Source organism: Haliotis cracherodii, unplaced genomic scaffold (assembly GCF_022045235.1).
Source record: "Haliotis cracherodii isolate W230 unplaced genomic scaffold, xgHalCrac1.p SCAF_2, whole genome shotgun sequence".
NCBI lineage: Eukaryota > Metazoa > Mollusca > Gastropoda > Lepetellida > Haliotidae > Haliotis > Haliotis cracherodii.
In genome coordinates, this window is record NW_027266275.1 from 57,802,951 (window position 1) to 57,822,015 (window position 19,065).

The window sequence follows — 19,065 nt, forward strand, 5'->3', positions numbered from 1 at the left end:
AAACATGAAAAGATTTGGAAAATATCTGCTGACAACGTATTGGTGGTGCACATGGTTTGCAATCCTGCAATTGACCGAAATCTGCACGACAGTTTACGAACTGGATTTCGATTTCGGTGCGTGATTTTGATTGGACTATGCATAGACTCATTAGTCCAGCCAAAATGTAACTCCATAATACCAGCCTAGTTCGGCAAGGGTGGAAACTTGACTTTTATAGTCAGTTAACTATCCTCCCTGGGAAGATGTCCAAATAGAGGTGGGTACAATGAGTGAAGTCCATTTCTGGTGTCCCCTGCCATGATATTGCTGGAATATTGCGAAAAGCGACGTTACACCATACTCACTCACTCATTCCAAATAGGCAGCAATGGGGTAGCCTAGTGGTTAAAAGTATTCACTCATCACGACAAAGGCCTGGGTATAATTCCTTTCTTGGATCCAATGTGCAAGCCTATTTTAGATGTCAATCACTCACTCATCCATATAGATTGAAGCATTTAGATATTCATTCAATCTCTGTACAAGAAGTAAGTTAGTGATGGTCATACAGGGTGGGTGATACAGGGTGCAACCAAGAGTCAGTTAGTGATGGTCATACAGGGTGGGTGATACAGGGTGGAACCAAGAGTCAGTTAGTGATGGTCATACAGGGTGGGTGATACAGGGTGGAACCAAGAGTCAGTTAGTGATGGTCATAGAGGGTGGGTGATACAGGGTGGAAACAAGAGTCAGTTAGTGATGGTCATACAGGGTGGGTGATACAGGGTGGAACCAAGAGTCAGTTAGTGATGGTCATAGAGGGTGGGTGATACAGGGTGGAACCAAGAGTCAGTTAGTGATGGTCATACAGGGTGGGTGATACAGGGTGCAACCAAGAGTCAGTTAGTGATGGTCATACGGGGTGGGTGATACAGGGTGGAAACAAGAGTCAGTTAGTAATGGTCATACAGGGTGGGTGATACAGGGTGGAACCAAGAGTCAGTTAGTGATGGTCATACAGGGTGGGTGATACAGGGTGGAACCAGGAGGCAGTTAGTGATGGTCATACAGGGTGGGTGATACAGGGTGGAACCAAGAGTCAGTTAGTAATGGTCATATAGGGTGGGTGATACAGGGTGGAACCAAGAGTCAGTTAGTGATGGTCATACAGGGTGGGTGATACAGGGTGGAAACAAGAGTCAGTTAGTGATGGTCATACAGGGTGGGTGATACAGGGTGGAACCAAGAGGCAGTTAGTGATGTCATACAGGGTGGGTGATACAGGGTGGAACCAAGAGTCAGTTAGTGATGGTCATACAGGGTGGGTGATACAGGGTGGAAGCAAGAGGCAGTTAGTGATGGTCATACAGGGTGGGTGATACAGGGTGGAACCAAGAGTCAGTTAGTGATGGTCATACAGGGTGGGTGATACAGGGTGGAACCAAGAGGCAGTTAGTGATGGTCATACAGGGTGGGTGATACAGGGTGGAACCAAGAGTCAGTTAGTGATGGTCATACAGGGTGGGTGATACAGGGTGGAACCAAGAGTCAGTTAGTGATGGTCATAGAGGGTGGGTGATACAGGGTGGAACCAAGAGTCAGTTAGTGATGGTCATACAGGGTGGGTGATACAGGGTGGAACCAAGAGTCAATTAGTGATGGTCATACAGGGTGGGTGATACAGGGTGGAACCAAGAGTCAGTTAGTGATGGTCATACAGGGTGGGTGATACAGGGTGGAACTTGTCCTGCACTTGTTGCTGTGTCAGTAATTATTTTAACTACTATATATGATATGGATAAATGTCTCCAGCTTATTTCCTGCTGAGCTGCATTGTATTGTTTGCTTCGAAATAAACAATCAGCCCTTAAAAAGAAAAATGTCTTTCACTTGTGGCCTTGAGAAAAAGCTGGAAACCAAATTTATTTTCCTCCAGGATACAAACCACCTGTGAAAGCAATCAGCTCATTAAAATCTAGTTTTCCACGGAAATAAACACTGGAGTAAACTTAAAGATTTCAGATTTCTAAGCTCAAAATCAGATTTCTAAGAATAAACACCAAACCATAACTGTTCCCATGAAGTGCAGAGTGCATCTCTAAGCATCCGAGACGATATGCGAGACGATATGCAGAGGGAAACTGTGGTGGTGTATTTTTACCTCGCTTCTATTTCTGACCTCCCAACTCTCAGAGAGGGGCCAAACTGGCCTTGTGAAATTGGCAGGCGTAGATTTCACAGTGGTCGCTCCTGACAACAATACTGTGTAGATGGTGAAGCAGTGAGGATTTACCCCCAGTGTGAGATAATATCCCATATCTGATACGAGATGAAGTTTTGCCTGCCTCAGTGCCTGGCCGGCAAAAACTGTGTGAACTGTGCGGGAGCCAATCAAACCTCACAAGGTAAGGTGGTTGTTTTATCGAGGGAAAAACTCCCTTATCTCGTAAAAAAAACTTGATGCCCTCAACGGGATGTTGTACCTGTGGCCAAGTTTGATAAGGTGGACTCATTAGGAAATACCTGATGATGTTTTAGTACTGGCAAGTCAGTGTTGGTTCCCTTGACAACCTGGTGATGGTCTGAGTCAGGGTTGTCAGTGACAGATATAGTGAGAGACACAAGGGGATGGATGTTTCCCTGGCACATGATATTGATGACTTTGTCACGTTATCCAATGTAATAGCCCACTGCGTTTTGACATTGCAAATCAATATTTGTTTGACATTTCCTATCAATTGTTTAATTGAAGCTAGCTTCGACTGTCGTCTGAACATGAAAAAACAACAACTTTTAAGATAAATGTGATCATTTCACTTGACAATTTATCCTTGTGAATAGAGTAACTCCATACCCAGAAATGGGAAAAGAAATATAGATAAGAGTGTTTAGAAAGCTGATATTTGATGAAAGTAGGTTTTAAAAAATCCATGACATATGTAATAAACGCTCTGTTTGATTGTCATGTGGGTAAAACGTCAGATACTCAGTACAAGTTGTGGATTACAGCTGTGTCAGTCTGACCAGGAACATGTGGTACCTACCAACTCAGACAATGTGTTTGCCATCATAGAATGACGTAAACAGTCACTAGGTCAAACAGGAGATGTCATCACAACCACTTGGGGGTGGTTTGGGGCAGGATATATATAGCCATAATTACCATGGGTGATGCTTGTGTAATATTGATAATAATAATAATAATGTGTGTACTTACGTTGTGCATGCTCAAAGTGCTGACATTATTACCTAGGGCAATGGATCAGTGACACTCGATTTTCATTCTCAGCTCCCTGTGGAGTATACAACCCGAGCTGTGTTGTCAAGTGCTATAAGGTTACCAGTCATATTACCATCTCTTCCTACAGGGTATATATATTCTGTTTAAAGTAGCAGCAGCATCACAAGACAGGTGATGTGCTTGTATATATAGATGGCAAGAAACTTGTGTAAGTTCGTTAATAAGTGCCTTGTAGTTTTGTGTGTGGATTGTGGAATGATTTTGGCATTGATTAAAAGGAAACTACCAGCATGGCTATTGGCTAAATATAGATTAGACACTCAATCAAACAAGTCTGACCACCCAATCCAATATGTGGCCTCTTCTGACCAGCATAGTTTTGCTAGGGACGTCTTCTAACCTGGATTCCCCGTTGGGTTTAGAAGTAAAGCATGAATGTCAGGCGGTCTTTGTCATTGTACAATGTTAAAATGTAAAGACTTCAGATTCCAGGAATCAAATAGGAGCAAACCTCAAAGATCCCAGGACCCTCCTTAATGTGAACACTTTAATTCATGTGACTATTGTTATATGTTAAGATGTTTTCACCTGTTTGTTTAAAGAAAAGAAAAAATGACTAGAACCCACATTGTATATATCGTGAAGGACATGTTATATACATCACTTTCGCCCTGGGATAGGGTACAGGGAAAGTGAACCACATGTCCTGACTGTTAACTTCTAATTACATCTGGGGTGCCACAGAAGCTGGTATGGATGGAATGTGTTGTTCTGCTAGTAGTATAGCATCCTCATGCTACTTGTCTGCAACATATCCACAGGAAAACAGAATGGGATTACAGTTTGAATTCTTCCAGTAATTAGATAAGCAGTTTCTTATTCTGCTTCAAAATTGTCGGCATGACTATGATGAGATTTATTTCTGTCTTAACAGTGGATTTAAACCAGATGTAAATATGATTCATTTGGATAACTACTAGTTAGATGGATGTGAATGTTTGGGCATCGAACTTTGTATGTCCAGATTTTTGTCTTCAGTTCATATAGGATAATTCATTAATTTGTTGTGTTTATTGTCCTGCTTAATAAACATGATTGATAATATGTTTGTTTGATGATAAGTTGGAAACCAAGCTTGCAAATGTGCCCTTTCATGACCCGGGTTCGATTCCCGACATGGGTACATTGTGTGAAGCCCATTTCTGGTGTCCCCCGCCATGATATTGCTGGAATATTGCTAAAAGCGGCGTAAAACGATACTCACTCACTTTATTGAGGGAAATATAGTCCAGGATTCAAACCCATGATGATAGACATTTGGCACACCTAAGGGATTCAATGTCCTTGTTTGAAGTACTCAGACAAGTTATAATTTAAGCAGAAGAACTATCATCACAACCCCTTCAAAGATGCATTGTAAAAAGCCATTCTCATTGGAGAACCCAGGCCCCTGAGAGCGAGCATGTACAAAGTTGTAAACTGCAGTAGTGTCACTTCTGACAAGTTGAACAAGTATAGTTCAGTGGCTACCGATGTGTGTCCAGACACCACTGTTGGGTAATATACATACACGTGTGAACTGGGTCCCCTCTCAGAACACAATGATAATAAGTTACGCTCAACTGAGCCTTGTCACTTGCCATCATCTTAATTATGGCAGTGCAAACACTTGTCACACACGTTAACAAGTTGGGTGCGAGTTAGTCTATTTCATTGTGTGTATTCGGATATGTTTGTCAGGTGCTCCATAATTGATTTTTGACTGCGTCAACTTTGTGAAAACTTTGTGACAGAGTTGTTTTACGGCTCATGAACTAACTGATCCTGTTCAAGCTTGACTTGATCTGGGTTTTTAGGATGTAATTTGAATGACCATTTTTTACCAAAAATATAATTGTTTCAGCAATTGATGGCTGAGTGAGATTTGATTTGTGTGAAGTTTTGATAAGTTTGGTGTCTTAAGTTCAACTGACATAATAGCCAGACATGTGTATGCAGTGTTTGAGTCCTTGAGTCCTTGGGTCCTTGGGTCCCTAATGTTTGCTGCTATGTTTTTTTTATTCTAGGGACCTCTACATCTGTTACTTTCAACACATCGGAGTCATGACGAGGACTCCTAAACTTTCATGCTTAATTTCAAACACTTGTGTGTGTATCAAAGATCCTTTGTCTCTCAAGTAGGATAGCACACACCTTCTGTCCAGAGTGGCACAGTTTCAGAAGGGTAATGTCCACAGGGGCTAAGGGGCGGTCGGGTAGCCTAGTGGTTAAAGCGTTCGCTCCTCACGCCGAAGACCCGGGTTGGATTCCCGACATGGGTACCATGTGTGAAGCCCATTTCTGGTGTCCCCCGCCGTGATATTGCTGGAATATTGCTAAAAGCGGCATAAAACCGTACTCACTCACTCCACAGGGGCTAACCAAGATTTTCCTGTGTGGAAGTCAGGATATCAGTGATGAGTGATCGGTCCAGGTATCAAATATCAGGTATAATTGAAATATCTCCCACCTCATGTACATATCACATATGTCACACACATGATCTACACTGAGGTACCTGTTGGTAGCTTGACACTTGTTTACAAGATACTTGCCAGGGGAGACTATCGGCTAGATATACTGGTCCTTGAGGGAGATACAAGACAACTAATGTTTACTTGATGCTTATGAGGTCATTCCTAAAGGCTAAAAAGCAGAGACAGCTTTGTTTAATTCAGGGGAGACAACTTTTTAGCTGTGGTACCATTTCAGATTAACTCTAGTAATATGAAAGTATCAGATGATCATGAACTTTTTTGAGGAGTATACTACATGACACCTGCGAGAAGATTAACCAACAGGAGGATGAAAATCTTTGTGGCTTAAATTCAGCTGGGGCATAAGTAAACTCATGATAAACACACACTTTGAGATAATTATGTCAAGCTTCTCCAACACTCCCCTTTTCTTCCCTGTCAGTTAGTCTTATGTATAGTGTAGGCTAGGGAGAAAGCACATTGAATTCTCCGATACTGGTCTCAAAAGTATGCTGTTTGTGAAATCGGAGAAAGATAACGCCAGGCAATGAATTCTAGCCAAAGCCTGAATTCTCAAATTTCAAATTTTCTTTTTAATGCTGTCATGTTTCTTGCATCCTTCAACCTTGAGTCAAATTTTTGGTGGCAGAGATCCCTTGCATGTGGATTTGCGTCATGGAAATAGTGAAAACAAACCTTGACAAAACAAAACTAATTGAGGGAATCTGATGTAGGAATTATTAGGGGCTATTTTCAGAAGAATGCTAGGTTCATCTCAGTTTGAATGCATTCCCAAAGTTCTTAAGTATTATGGATCATATTTGAAAAACATTATTGATGAATATATCGCTTGCACCGACATCAGTATGTCTGTGAGAAGTGTATTACCTGTGTTGTATAATTACTGTCAGTGCAGAATAAGCCAGATAGACAGATAGATTGGACGTACTGTACTCGGGTTACCTTCAACTTTCATCACCTCAGTGGGGCTTCTTGGTAACTTTCTATGCTGGTTGCCGGTCATAAGAGGCGATTTGATAGTTAGACTTAGTGACTTGGTTGATAGCCTGTCACTATGGATCATTGGTCATAATGTCAGTCACTGGAGTGTCTGGTCCAGACTTTAGTATTGGCAGACTCTGTCATATAGCTGCAGTATTACAGGGCAGGGTTAAACAACAAATAAAAAACCAAATAACTTCTTACGAGGATATATATTATCTTAGGACATGTTTAGAACTCATTCAACTGTGGTGAAAATGAAAAGCAATTTGTTGAGGAAACAGAAATGAAAAAAACACTAATGTTGAGGTGAGGCAAACTGAAAACAGATGGATATATGCTGGTATTTTTTTTACTAATTTTTGAGGAGCAATTTGGGAGTGTTTATTTCATTTTCTATCAGCAGTGCGGAGATCTATTTCCTTAAGTACCCAGCTCTTGACTGTGGCTCTAGTTGCTAAATCGTGCCGTGAGCAACATGTTGAAAACTTCAACTGCTCTTTTGAGTAAAGACGTGGGAATGTAGAGAAGGTGGTTGTTTTTGCAGCGCTTTCTTACAACACCCATGTTGTGTGGCGGGAGCCCCATGTGATACTCCTGCCACAAGTCACATGCAGCGATAAAATCACTCACTCTGCACACTTGACAGGAGGCACTGAGTTGCATGTCATCCTTGTATTAACTATACATTTTTATGTCAGTCTTGTTTATGTGGAGCACAACTTTCCTTATTATGGTAGCTGACATCAGATTGCAGCGACGTGCATGTTGTTTTTTGTTATGATATTAGTTTATGTTGATCCATGTAGGTTGTGTCTGCTTGCTGACATTGATAGTGTGTCTTTTGCAAAGATGCATTACTTGAAATGGATTTGTTGAAATTACACCTGACAAAATTATTTTTTGGAAACTGCTTATCAATTTGACCTTTATGAAAGTTTTAATGATAAGGCCACTCATAAAACACAAGACTACACAGAGTGGAACATGTAGCCTTGCTCAAAGGGTGCACTGAAAGATAAGTCCATGGATGTGTAGTAATGCTATCTTCAAATAGGCAAGTCTAGATAAGCGGACAGCTTAGAGACGCCAGTTTCTTATAGGGACAGCTTGTTCTGATTATTTGTATAACCTAGAAATAATGATTTAAGCTAATGATTATTGCCTTAGAGACTTCTGCAAGGCTATGGGACATGTTGAACACAAAGACGTCGCCTTGTATGAGAGTGCATTCAAATTGTATAGTATAAGATAAAGCAATATTAAATTCACAGTTATATTGCGACGTACCTTTGCCTTAAAGTATGCTACACAATAATTACCTGGTCAACAGATATAATCAGCGTGCACTCAGACTCAGTTCTCAGCTCCCTGAGAAGTATGCAATCAAAACTTCCTTTTAGGTGCTAGAAGGGTTACATTCATGCTACATTCATGTTACCATTTTATCCACCCGGGTACCCATTTGCTGCTGGATGAGCAGGGTAATATTTTGAACATAATCATTTGCCTTACGTGTCACCACACATTAAATTTGGGCAGGGTCGAAGCCCTAGAAACTCTCAGGAATCAATCTTGCCGAATTCTGTTGCTGACCCACCTGATCTCTGCTGCCAGAGTTTCTTAATTTTATCTGACTTGTGACCTGTTTACTATGCACAGAACCAATTGCCACAACCAGAAGAATGTATTTTGAATGTGTTTACATGCAGAACGTTGTTAACATAAAAATTGTCACAATTGGGACAAGATTTGAATTTACATTTACAGGTGAAATCACTTTGTAGAGTTTTGTACTTGGTTGGCAGATGAAAACCGTTTCATTTCTACACCAAGAAACCATACAAAGCATCATTCAAAAGTAGTCCATGGTCAGAGAATTTAATTAATTATCGTGTCAATTATTATATTTCAGAAGCAAGCTGTGCATGTCATGCGAGGGCAATAAAGGATTTCCACAGCATTTATGACCCAGAGAGCCTGGCCTTCAAAGAAGGGGACATAATCACTGTGAGTATCACTTACCTTTAGATGATGAGCAGGCCATATGATGCAACCAGTAGGGGAGGCCCATGATGCCACCAGTAGTGCAGGCCATGATGCCACCAGTAGTGGAGGCCATGATGCCACCAGTAGTGGAGGCCATGATGCCACCAGTAGTGGAGGCCATGATGCCTCCAGTAGTGGAGGCCATGATGTCACCAGTAGTGGAGGCCATGATGCCACCAGTAGTGGAGGCCATGATGCCACCAGTTGTGGAGGCCATGATGCCACCAGTTGTGGAGCCCCATGATGCCACCAGTAGTGGAGGCCATGATGCCACCAGTTGTGGAGGCCATGACGCCTCCAGTAGTCAGGGCCCATGATGCCACCAGTAGTCAGGGCCCATGATGCCACCAGTAGTGGAGGCCATGATGCCACCAGTAGTGGAGGCCATGATGCCACCAGTTGTGGAGGCCATGACGCCTCCAGTAGTGGAGGCCATGATGCCACCAGTAGTGGAGGCCATGATGCCACCAGTAGTCAGGGCCCATGATGCCACCAGTTGTGGAGGCCATGATGCCTGCAGTAGTGGAGGCCATGCTGCCTCCAGTAGTTGAGGCCATGATGCCACCAGTAATTGAGGCAATGATGCCACCAGTAGTCAGGGCCCATGATGCCACCAGTTGTGGAGCCCATGATGCCACCAGTAGTGGAGGCCATAGGATGCCACCAGTTGTGGAGCCCCATGATGCCACCAGTTATGAGCCCCATGATGCCACCAGTTGTGGAGCCCCATGATGCCACCAGTTGTGGAGCCCCATGATGCCACCAGTAGTGGAGGCCATAGGATGCCACCAGTAGTCAGGGCCCATGATGCCACCAGTTGTGGAGCCCTGTGATGCACCAGTAGTGGAGCCCCATGATGCTTCCAGAAGTGGAGGAGGCCGGTGATGTAGACAGATTAGCCTGACAAATCTCCAAACTGCAATTACCAGCAACCAACTCACCTTATGGTTGCAGAACATTTACCAGAAAGATTTCTTTAACTGGTTAGTTTGAAATGTCAGCGAGAGCCATTTCTCCAGATTGATGTTGGGGAGTTTTTTAGAAGCCAATGATTACGCTAGTGTTCTTGCACACAGATGTAAGCAGCACGCCCATGGAAAGTGTTTGTCAGCCATTAAAATGTTGTATCTTTCTTATTGGGTAAGTTTTTGTGGAATATTACAACAGAAAAGGATACTTTTTGTAAGCTAATGTTCCTGGATTAGTAAATTAAGCAGATACGAACTGATGATGAGCATGTGTTTCATTTGGGTTCCCACACTTAACTGTCAGTTCTTTCTTGAGAACAGTTTTCTCAGGTGTATCTGGGTTACGGCACAGCCCCATTATCTTATGGACATCTCTTCATAGCTGTCATTAGGTAAATATTGATGCTAGTATTATGAGAGGTTATGGTAGCCGGTGCCATGCCTCATTTACCAAGTGAGCTATGCTTTGTCTGACACAGGACCATTGCACACAAGACCACCCACCTTCCATGGGCCACAAGTTTAGTTTATTTTTTTTTTTAAAGATGTGAAATTCAAGATTTGGATTTGAAAATGTTATATCATTGTATTTTTCTTGAACTGTTTCTTTATTTTTGTCAAATTTGACAACAATTTATGGCTGAACTTTGCATCAAGGCTGTGTACGTAACATGTCTTTTCTCTGTGATGTTTTTTCCTGGTGGAATCAGACACTTGTCGCACTGCATGGGACTGAAAGCAGTTAACATGTGTTTATGTATAACAGATGGCAAGCTCACTGTGATGTGCTGGCATTACTTTATAACTGTCACCACAATGAAAACTAATTCCTGAACACAAGGGAGAAAGGAGTTTGGTACAATATTTTCTGATGAGGGAGCTCTTTATGAATTCTTGTGTTTCTGTTCTCAGACAAGTCTGTCTGTTGTCTGATTTTTAGGAGTCATAATTAAACAACCCACCCCTATTTTAATAGGATCTTGCACATAATGTGGTATAAGAAAGTCACTGATACACCTACCGAGGACACCCTTAGCAGGGACAATAAAGGGCTTGAAATTAAAACAAGCCATGACACAAATATCGTGAAGTACTTTGCTGTAAATTACAGACATGGCTTTGTGTACTATATACGCCCAGTAATTTGAACTTTTTAACTAGGTCAGTGAATCAGGAAAGCATCATCTCAGATTCATGGTGAGTTTGTGTCATTAAGTAAACTTTTTCACATAGCTGCAAGTAATGAATTTGTTATAAAGCCCAGCTGCTTGTTATTTAATTATAATGAATGTGTAAGCTCAAAGGGTTGTTGTGTCTGTCACTCTCAGATGGCCGAAAGGCCTACTAGAGCGGTAGAAACTAAGAGTTTCAGTTCACTAGTCCTTCTCATGATAACATATAGCAAACCCCTAAATCTGGCACATTTCTGATAGTCCTTGTGATAACTATTGGACAGTTGGGTAAGGACTAAAGGACTAGTGCCAATTTCTGACGCCGGTCTAATTCTCTGCCATTTGCCGTGTCCCTTATCCATTTAAGGTTCCACTAATCAGTGGTTCAAATCCCATCCCAGATTATCGTCATTGGTTTGATGGCAGCAAAGCAGTAAATGTTAACAACATGCATCAGTTTGGACTTAACAATACCAACTCCCCTCCTGAATCTGTGTCAAACATCCTGTAAATACTGCTTCTTGCTTCCCCACCTTACCCAACTAACATTATCAGTTAACTTTACCTGGATTACCGGTAGTTTTTGGCCAGACAGGCTTCAACATGTTATACTGCTGCCATAGATGGAAAATGTTTACAAACAAGGGATTAGCCATGTGTTACAGTAATAGAGAAGGGGAAAGGTTACACCCCTGCCTCACACCTTGGTGGTAAGTCCAGGCTATGTTGTACTGTCTGTGTCTACAAATGACAAACTTCAACACCAGATGATCAAAGTAAAATCTATCACCTTACAACTTTTCCATAGGAATTCTTTTATCTCTTATATCTTAGATCTTCTTATCAAATGTAAAACACTGTGAGAAACATGTCAAAATTTAAAGTCTGCACGTGGTCACAAGAGGATTTTAAAGGTAGGTTATCTGTGGCGTTAGGAAACTTTTGTTTTCTTCTTGTGTGTCAAGGTGAGACTGGGACAACATCCGGTGGGGTAAATGCTGTGTGCGAATTACCACCCACAATGTTTGTAACTCCACGTGAAAAAAGTCAGTTGTCGATAATCAGCTGTCAAGAGAAAACAAACAAGGAAGATTGTCCACTAGAGATTTTTTCGTGTGCACTGGCGGTCCGTGGGTAAATGTTTAACAGTAGCTGGTCAAACATGACGGGATGGGGGCACGAGGCAATGCGGCATCCTATCGTCTTAAGTTCAAATACCATTTTGTTGAGTTTCCACCGGCAATCACAGGACAAGTCAAACAACCTTGTTTGCCTTTTTATTAATTCTTACCCCCTCATAGACTAAGGATTACACATGACTGGTTGCAAGTCTGTTACAAGGATCTGCAGGACACCTCAGAATGCTCCCAGTGGGCCAGGTAGATGATTGGCTTTCAGTGGAGGGACGGACAGTGATATCTCATTGAGCGACACTTCTTTTTTTCGCTTGTAATAGACACTTGTCAATTTCAAATGTAGGACACTTGTTGATTTCAAAGTGATGATAGCCGTTTGTTGATTTCAAAGTATGAACAGTAGTTAATTATGAGATAATGGACACTTGTGATTTCGTTGTAATAGATACATGTTGATTGCAGTGTGAAAGACTAATTTCTGCTCATGATATGATGAACACTTCAATTTCTGATGATATGTGAAATTTGAGAATGTGCAGGTAACGAGTTTTGTTAACATTGTTGGGCAACCTTATTGGTAAATATATGAGGTTGCCTCTTAAGACAATCACTGAATAATGTTATTGATTTTCCGGGGTACTATGGAATTGACATTGGATTTGTCTACGTCCAATGAATAATGTAGCACCTGTATACACAGCAGAGAACACAACATACAAAATGACTTGTGGATATGTTTATATGACTGGAAGGGTTTATTACTAATTCCATCAAGGTAAAAGTGATATATGAGACACCAGATGAAATTGGAAGTTTCACCTGATTCTAGGAATCAATGAATGTCATCTCGGAGTCTACCTAGCAAGTGTAGACATGTCTTGGACTGATGTTGACTGCTCACTCCTTCGGATTAGACGTAAAGGTGCACTTCATTGACGTGTCTGTGAGGACCTTTATAACGGACACTTTGTGTCTGGATCCTGGTACAGTCGGCAAGTAGCATCGTCCTGACAAGTTCACATATTCTATCCGTCAAATGTTATTGACTTTGTATTATTTACCAATGGATTGATTCTGGGTTTGATTGGCAGGTAATCATTTGATTGAAGAATGTTTTTGTGATATTAGACGGCTGTAAATGAAAGTCTGTTAGATATGTGCATCAGTATGTTATGACTGGTGATGATTTAATGTTACATTTTACGTATTGTCAACATTTACAACGAATAACGGAGCATTCTGTCACTGTGTGGAGGAATATGTTGACGGACCCGTGTGAGACATATTGTTTGGTCACCGGAGATGTGTGTGATCAAATTGGTTTCATCGCGCTTTTGTGGCTGCTTCATATGACCACAGAGAGCTGGAGCCACTTGTCGCAGTGAGAATTTTTTATCATATTTCTTCAGTGTAGACCACTAAGTACACGGAAGTTCAAGTTGCAAGACAAGACTGTCATCTCAGGAAATGCCATTACTGAAATAACAACCTACACCTAGGATTGCACTGAGGATTGTGCTATAGCAGGTTTGGAATATATTGCTGACACCTGAAGCAAGTGCTAATGTAATATCAATTGATTTGTGGATTTCAATGGATTGTGGTGCTTTGTTGAAGTGAATTTGTTTTGCTGAGTAAGCGGAACTGGAAAAATCAACAAATGTGTCCGGATTATGTCACGGTTGATTAACTAACCCAGTGTGTAACTGCACACAAGTGAGGACGTAATTATATGTAAATGTCCTGAAGGCAATACAGTAATGTTTGCGGAAATTGTTTCATGGTGAAATTATTGTTCTGTTGTAATTACCAGTAAATTAAGCAGGAATAAATTGGGAACTTGAAATTAGCGATATGATTTTTGTGGTATTGATGGTTCATTTCACATGTAACACTGCTGCTGACAACATGTAAGTGAAGACTTTGAGATTGGCTAAAACGAGGTCTGTATCACAGATCTACTTACCTGGACGGCCAAATTGAAAATAGAAATAGATTGGAATTGGTGTTGTGATGTCCGACATGAGGAAGATTGCTTCTCGTGATTCCCTGCAATAAGTTCAATTTCACAATTCCAGGACAGTGGAAATTCCGTGCAGGGACAAGTAATTTGTAGCAATACCCTCCACAGCATCAAAACCTAAGTTAGGATATTGTGAAATCGGCATCATTAACATTTGCGAACGTTCACCTATGAGTCTGCATCATCATTGGTTGTGATTTAGTGTCCGCTGTTCTGGTGAAACCTGTATCTACTCTTCAGGTGAAATCTGTGCATCTACCATTGTGATCAAACCTGTATCTACTATTCAAGTGAAATCTGTGCATCTACCATTGTGATCAAACCTGTATACTATCTACTATTCTAGTGAAATCTGTGCATCTCCCATTGTGATCAAACCTGTATCTACTATTCAAGTGAAATCTGTACATCTCCCATTGTGATCAAACCTGTATTTACTATTCAAGTGAAATCTGTGCATCTACCATTGTGATCAAACCTGTATCTACTATTCAAGTGAAATCTGTGCATCTACCATTGTGATCAAACCTGTATCTACTATTCAAGTGAAATCTGTGCATCTACCATTGTGATCAAACCTGTATTTACTATTCAAGTGAAATCTGTGCATCTACCATTGTGATCAAACCTGTATTTACTATTCAAGTGAAATCTGTGCATCTACCATTGTGATCAAACCTGTATGTACTATTCAAGTGAAATCTGTGCATCTACCATTGTGATCAAACCTGTATCTACTATTCAAGTGAAATCTGTGAAACCTATTTCAACCCTTGTAGTGAAACCTGCATCTGAGGTCGCAAACCTACTTCGGAATTTCACATTTGGTGACCCTACTTCAACTCAAGTAAAGAATTCTTTTGAATGCAAAGCTTTATTCTACCATTGCCATGGAGATGTATTAAGCTGAGATTTGTTGAATTGTATAAACCTATATATAGGTTTGTATATGTGGTTCACTTGTATCTACTGTGATGAACTTGAATGTGAGGAACTGATATCGGAAATCGTTGTGAACCTGTAGCATGATCTTTTCCTACAAGTGATAACTCCATCTTTCCTCAGCAGTGGACATGCTATGTTTGGGATAATAGATCAGAAACTCTGTAAGTGGGCAAGGACAACAACATCATCAGTGACTGAGTCGGTTCTTCTGGGAAGCACAGGGATGTGGCTGGAATATTGCTTAAAGCTGTGTAAAACCCAACTCATTCACCACTCAGTCCACCTTTGTGTAAGTACAGTTTTACAGAACATGGAGATTGTCTCATGTCCAAACTGTTGAATGCACTAAACAGTTCTCCAAATCCATTTGAGCCCATGTTTGCAGGACAATTCATTTGAAGGCTGGCAAGTAACGAGCTGTCATCGTCCAGGCTCTAAATGAATCCGGGTTTGACTTGACAAGACACATCGCATGGCACTGTTGCTCTTTTCTGCAACATTGAAATTGACAAGTTGATCCCTCGACAAATATACATAGGAGAATTCCAAACACAATTCTATTACAAAGTGACATTTTGCAATAGACGCCTGAGGAAGGTAATTGTGGTGAAGCGTAGGTGAAAAACCAGCGCTGATCAATCTCCATACTGTGAATTATATGGTGAAGTGACTGACACAGACGCATTCATTACATACAGCAACGATGGATCCGTTTGGCTGCGGATGCTGGTTTCCGAAGATGAAGGTAAACAAGTGTGTCAGTATTTGAGATGGCTGTGTCCCGGGCTGTGTATGTGCGACACTGTAGGGGATTTGTTTTACGGGGCCCCCTCGTTAAGGAGATGTACAGGTGCATATACAACTTGTACATTAACCCACTTACACACTTAGGAAGACATGGCAGGCTTCGTTTGCAGGTTGCTGTCACTCTTTCATCATGTCAGCAGATCCAGTGTCATAAATAGTCTGTTGGACTGCCTGTTTGGATATCCTGTGTGTTATGGCATTAAATGGGTGCTCTAAATGATGCCCCAAAACATGTTTAAATCTGTAGCCTGAAGACTCTTCAACGCAGACTGAATTTGAACTCAGCAGGTCATTGTGGGAATATTCAATCCATTTACATTTACTTGTTGAAAATATTTAATTTCATTTTACAAATAAACAGGTTTATGTTCTAATTAAGTTCAGTATTGTGACAGTAGGGAGTTCTACCGCTAAATCTTTAAAGCCTTTCTTGACCACACATGTACTTGAAGCTAACTATTTGTTTTTCTAAGTCCAGATTTAAAAAAAGTCAAAAGTTTGCTCTTCTAAGCACTGTAATATTTTAAACCTGTCCTCTTTTCAAAAATGGCCTATGTTTGATTTCAGTGACATTGGAGAGCCTTATTTTATTATTTTCTATAATCCAGAACCTATATTCAAGGATTTACACTCTTTGGAAAATATTCTGCGATTTTGAACAATACTTTTTTTTATATTGTTACAAACAATTTGTAACATGAAGTAGATTTCGGATGAATTAATCAAATTCTGAGTTTGACAGCTTCAATGCCCATGGCTGCACAATGTTAACAATCAGACTTGAAAGCGGACAACTTTGTTATGTATATCATATTGTTATGTCTCTTGAGAGTGCTGTATATTTCTCCTCGGAAAGCAAATGATGACTTGTTTCCGATTGAGCTGCAAGCTCTGTTACCACTGGGTTAGATGCCAGCCACTATTGTAAGAAGCTTGTAGCATTGTGTGTTTGTTGTGCAGCCTAGAATAGGCTCTGAGATGGGGGAAACATTCCTGGAAGTGGTTTTCTCTACCAAGTAATTTACTTGGTAACCTCAAATGCAACAATGAGGCGTAGAAACCTATTTGAATAGTATATGTGAAGAATGGCTCACATATGTAGCGCCTTCATAAAAGGTAAATGCTGTGCTGTCAGACCTAAATAACAGACATTGCAGTTTTAGAAAACTAAAAAATACACCGTGCTTGCTGACTTTGTGAAAATGACATCTGATCCATCAAATGGGTGGTGAAAACGTTTTTGCGAAAGACGGGTCTTATAAGAAGGTTCCACTGATGGAGGAACAGTATTTGGGAGTTGTCTATCGTGTTTGAGGTCATGTTGTGCAGGTGTGGGTTAAATCGAAATGTCATAGACATTTTGAAATCATGTAAAAGCTTTGAAACATGTCATGCAGTATCTGTAGTGTTGACTGACTCCTTTTCCTGACTGAAGTCACGTGGCATTTCGTACAGGTGGTTTCGTTTCCATTTTGCCCTCTGAAGTGTTCGGACTAGTAAGGATGTGGTTTATTGCAAATAGAAGGATAGAACTATGAATTAAGCAGCCACTGTGTTTTTTCATTTTACCAGGGGGCATGGGTGGCCCAGTCGTCTAAGGCGCCGCAATTCGCTGTGCAGAGTTGCGTCCCTTGGGCACGCCAGAAACCTATGATTGTGGGTTGGAATAATGTTAAAAGTGGCTTTAAGCCAAAATCACTCACTCATTTCATTTTACCGACTTTGATCAAACTCAAACATGCTCAGAATTAAAGACTGTTATACATTTGAATTTTGAAGGGACGAATCAAGTGTGTTCGATGTAAAAACATCTAAGTGAAAAAATGCGTTGAAATGTTGGGAATTTGGGGGCATTCAGGAAAAGACTGTGAAGGGATTGCTTCCTTTTCTACATGTGTAGTTCAAACAAACATGTTTAATTGTCCATGGTTGTGACTAAATGGAACTGGCATTGGTTTGTCTATAAATGAAGGAATCAGATGAAGTATAACAGCATCCACTCCTTCAGTCACTTTGTCTTATATAGATAGACTGCACAAATATCATGGATATTTTTGTGGATATATTTTTTAAGTGACGAAGACTGAGCACACAATTTCATAAAAATGTCCCCCCAAAATGATCATGATCCCTAACATTTTTTGTTAAGTATATGATTCTTGTATATTTTTTAAATTTGCTAAATCCTGACGTATGTCCCCAAAATAAAAATTGTTAGCATCATGAAACAACTGACATTTTGGTACCACTAACATGAAAACAAGTGAGGAACACTGGCGCTACTGTAATAGAAATAATTTTGACATATATGAAAGACAATTACGATAAAGGTCCTTGTGGCATACACTTACAGGCTATAACACTGAGATGTGTGCCTTCATTGTGTGGCTAATCTCATGCTAGACAGCTTAATGTTATACACAAGGTCTGGGCTTAATGGGGGAGAGATTTCCTGTGGAGTGATGGGTAATCTGGCATCATGCAGCCATTGTGTAGGTTGTAGTTTGTAATGGCGATAAAGTTATACAAGGCCTGAATGGCTGTGCCGTTTTGTCGGTAATGTCACTAACTAACCCAATGTTGCTTTTGTGGATTCCTTGTCAATCTCCATGCTTTGAATGCCTCTACTGCCTTGCTGTAGCACACAATAGGGAGACTCGGGGATGTAGCACCTGCTCTTCTGGTTGTGCAGTTAGGGAGATGGGGAAGCTGCTTCCTCTGCCCAAGGTATGGGTCCTATGTAGTATAACCTCTAGTGCTACAAACTAATGGCAGCATGGGGATTGGGTGTCAACAATGGGGCTGATCGATGGCAGATCCCGTGCATGTGGGCGGGGTATTGTTCTTTAGATTATAACTAACACGCACGCATGCACGCATGCCACCCACGCACGCACGCCACCCACGCACGCATGCCACCCACGCACGCACGCCACGCACGCACGCACGCACGCACACACACACACACACACACACACCACAATTTTAAGATATCATTGAGTGAAAGGTCCTGTAGTTATCTCTTACAACTTCCATTTGTTTGTGTGTTTGAACCACACTTCGCAATATTCCTGCTGTATGATGGTGGCCTGTAAATAATTAAGTCTGTTCCATGTGGGTCCACATGTGGGTGTGTGGGTGGGGCTACCTGTAGTACCCTGACCTTCCCTTCCCCTCACACTCTCCACCACCTGTGTTTGGCGCGAAGGGGAAGTTTGTGACCT

The 19,065-nt window shown here is 41.1% G+C and overlaps 1 protein-coding gene across 4 annotated transcripts in view; it reads left to right on the forward strand.

Moving 5' to 3' along the window:
• Nucleotides 1-19,065, forward strand: part of LOC139468277 (caskin-2-like) — a 231,097-nt gene that overhangs the window by 139,829 nt on the left and 72,203 nt on the right. For 3 of the 4 annotated variants that reach the window (XM_071250143.1, XM_071250144.1, XM_071250146.1), the window contains one exon: nucleotides 8,657-8,751. In XM_071250143.1, coding sequence (XP_071106244.1) covers nucleotides 8,657-8,751 — 95 coding nt within the window. Of the gene's footprint in view, nucleotides 1-2,167; nucleotides 2,388-8,656; nucleotides 8,752-19,065 lie in introns of those variants that run through there. The other variant, XM_071250147.1, reaches the window with a different exon arrangement.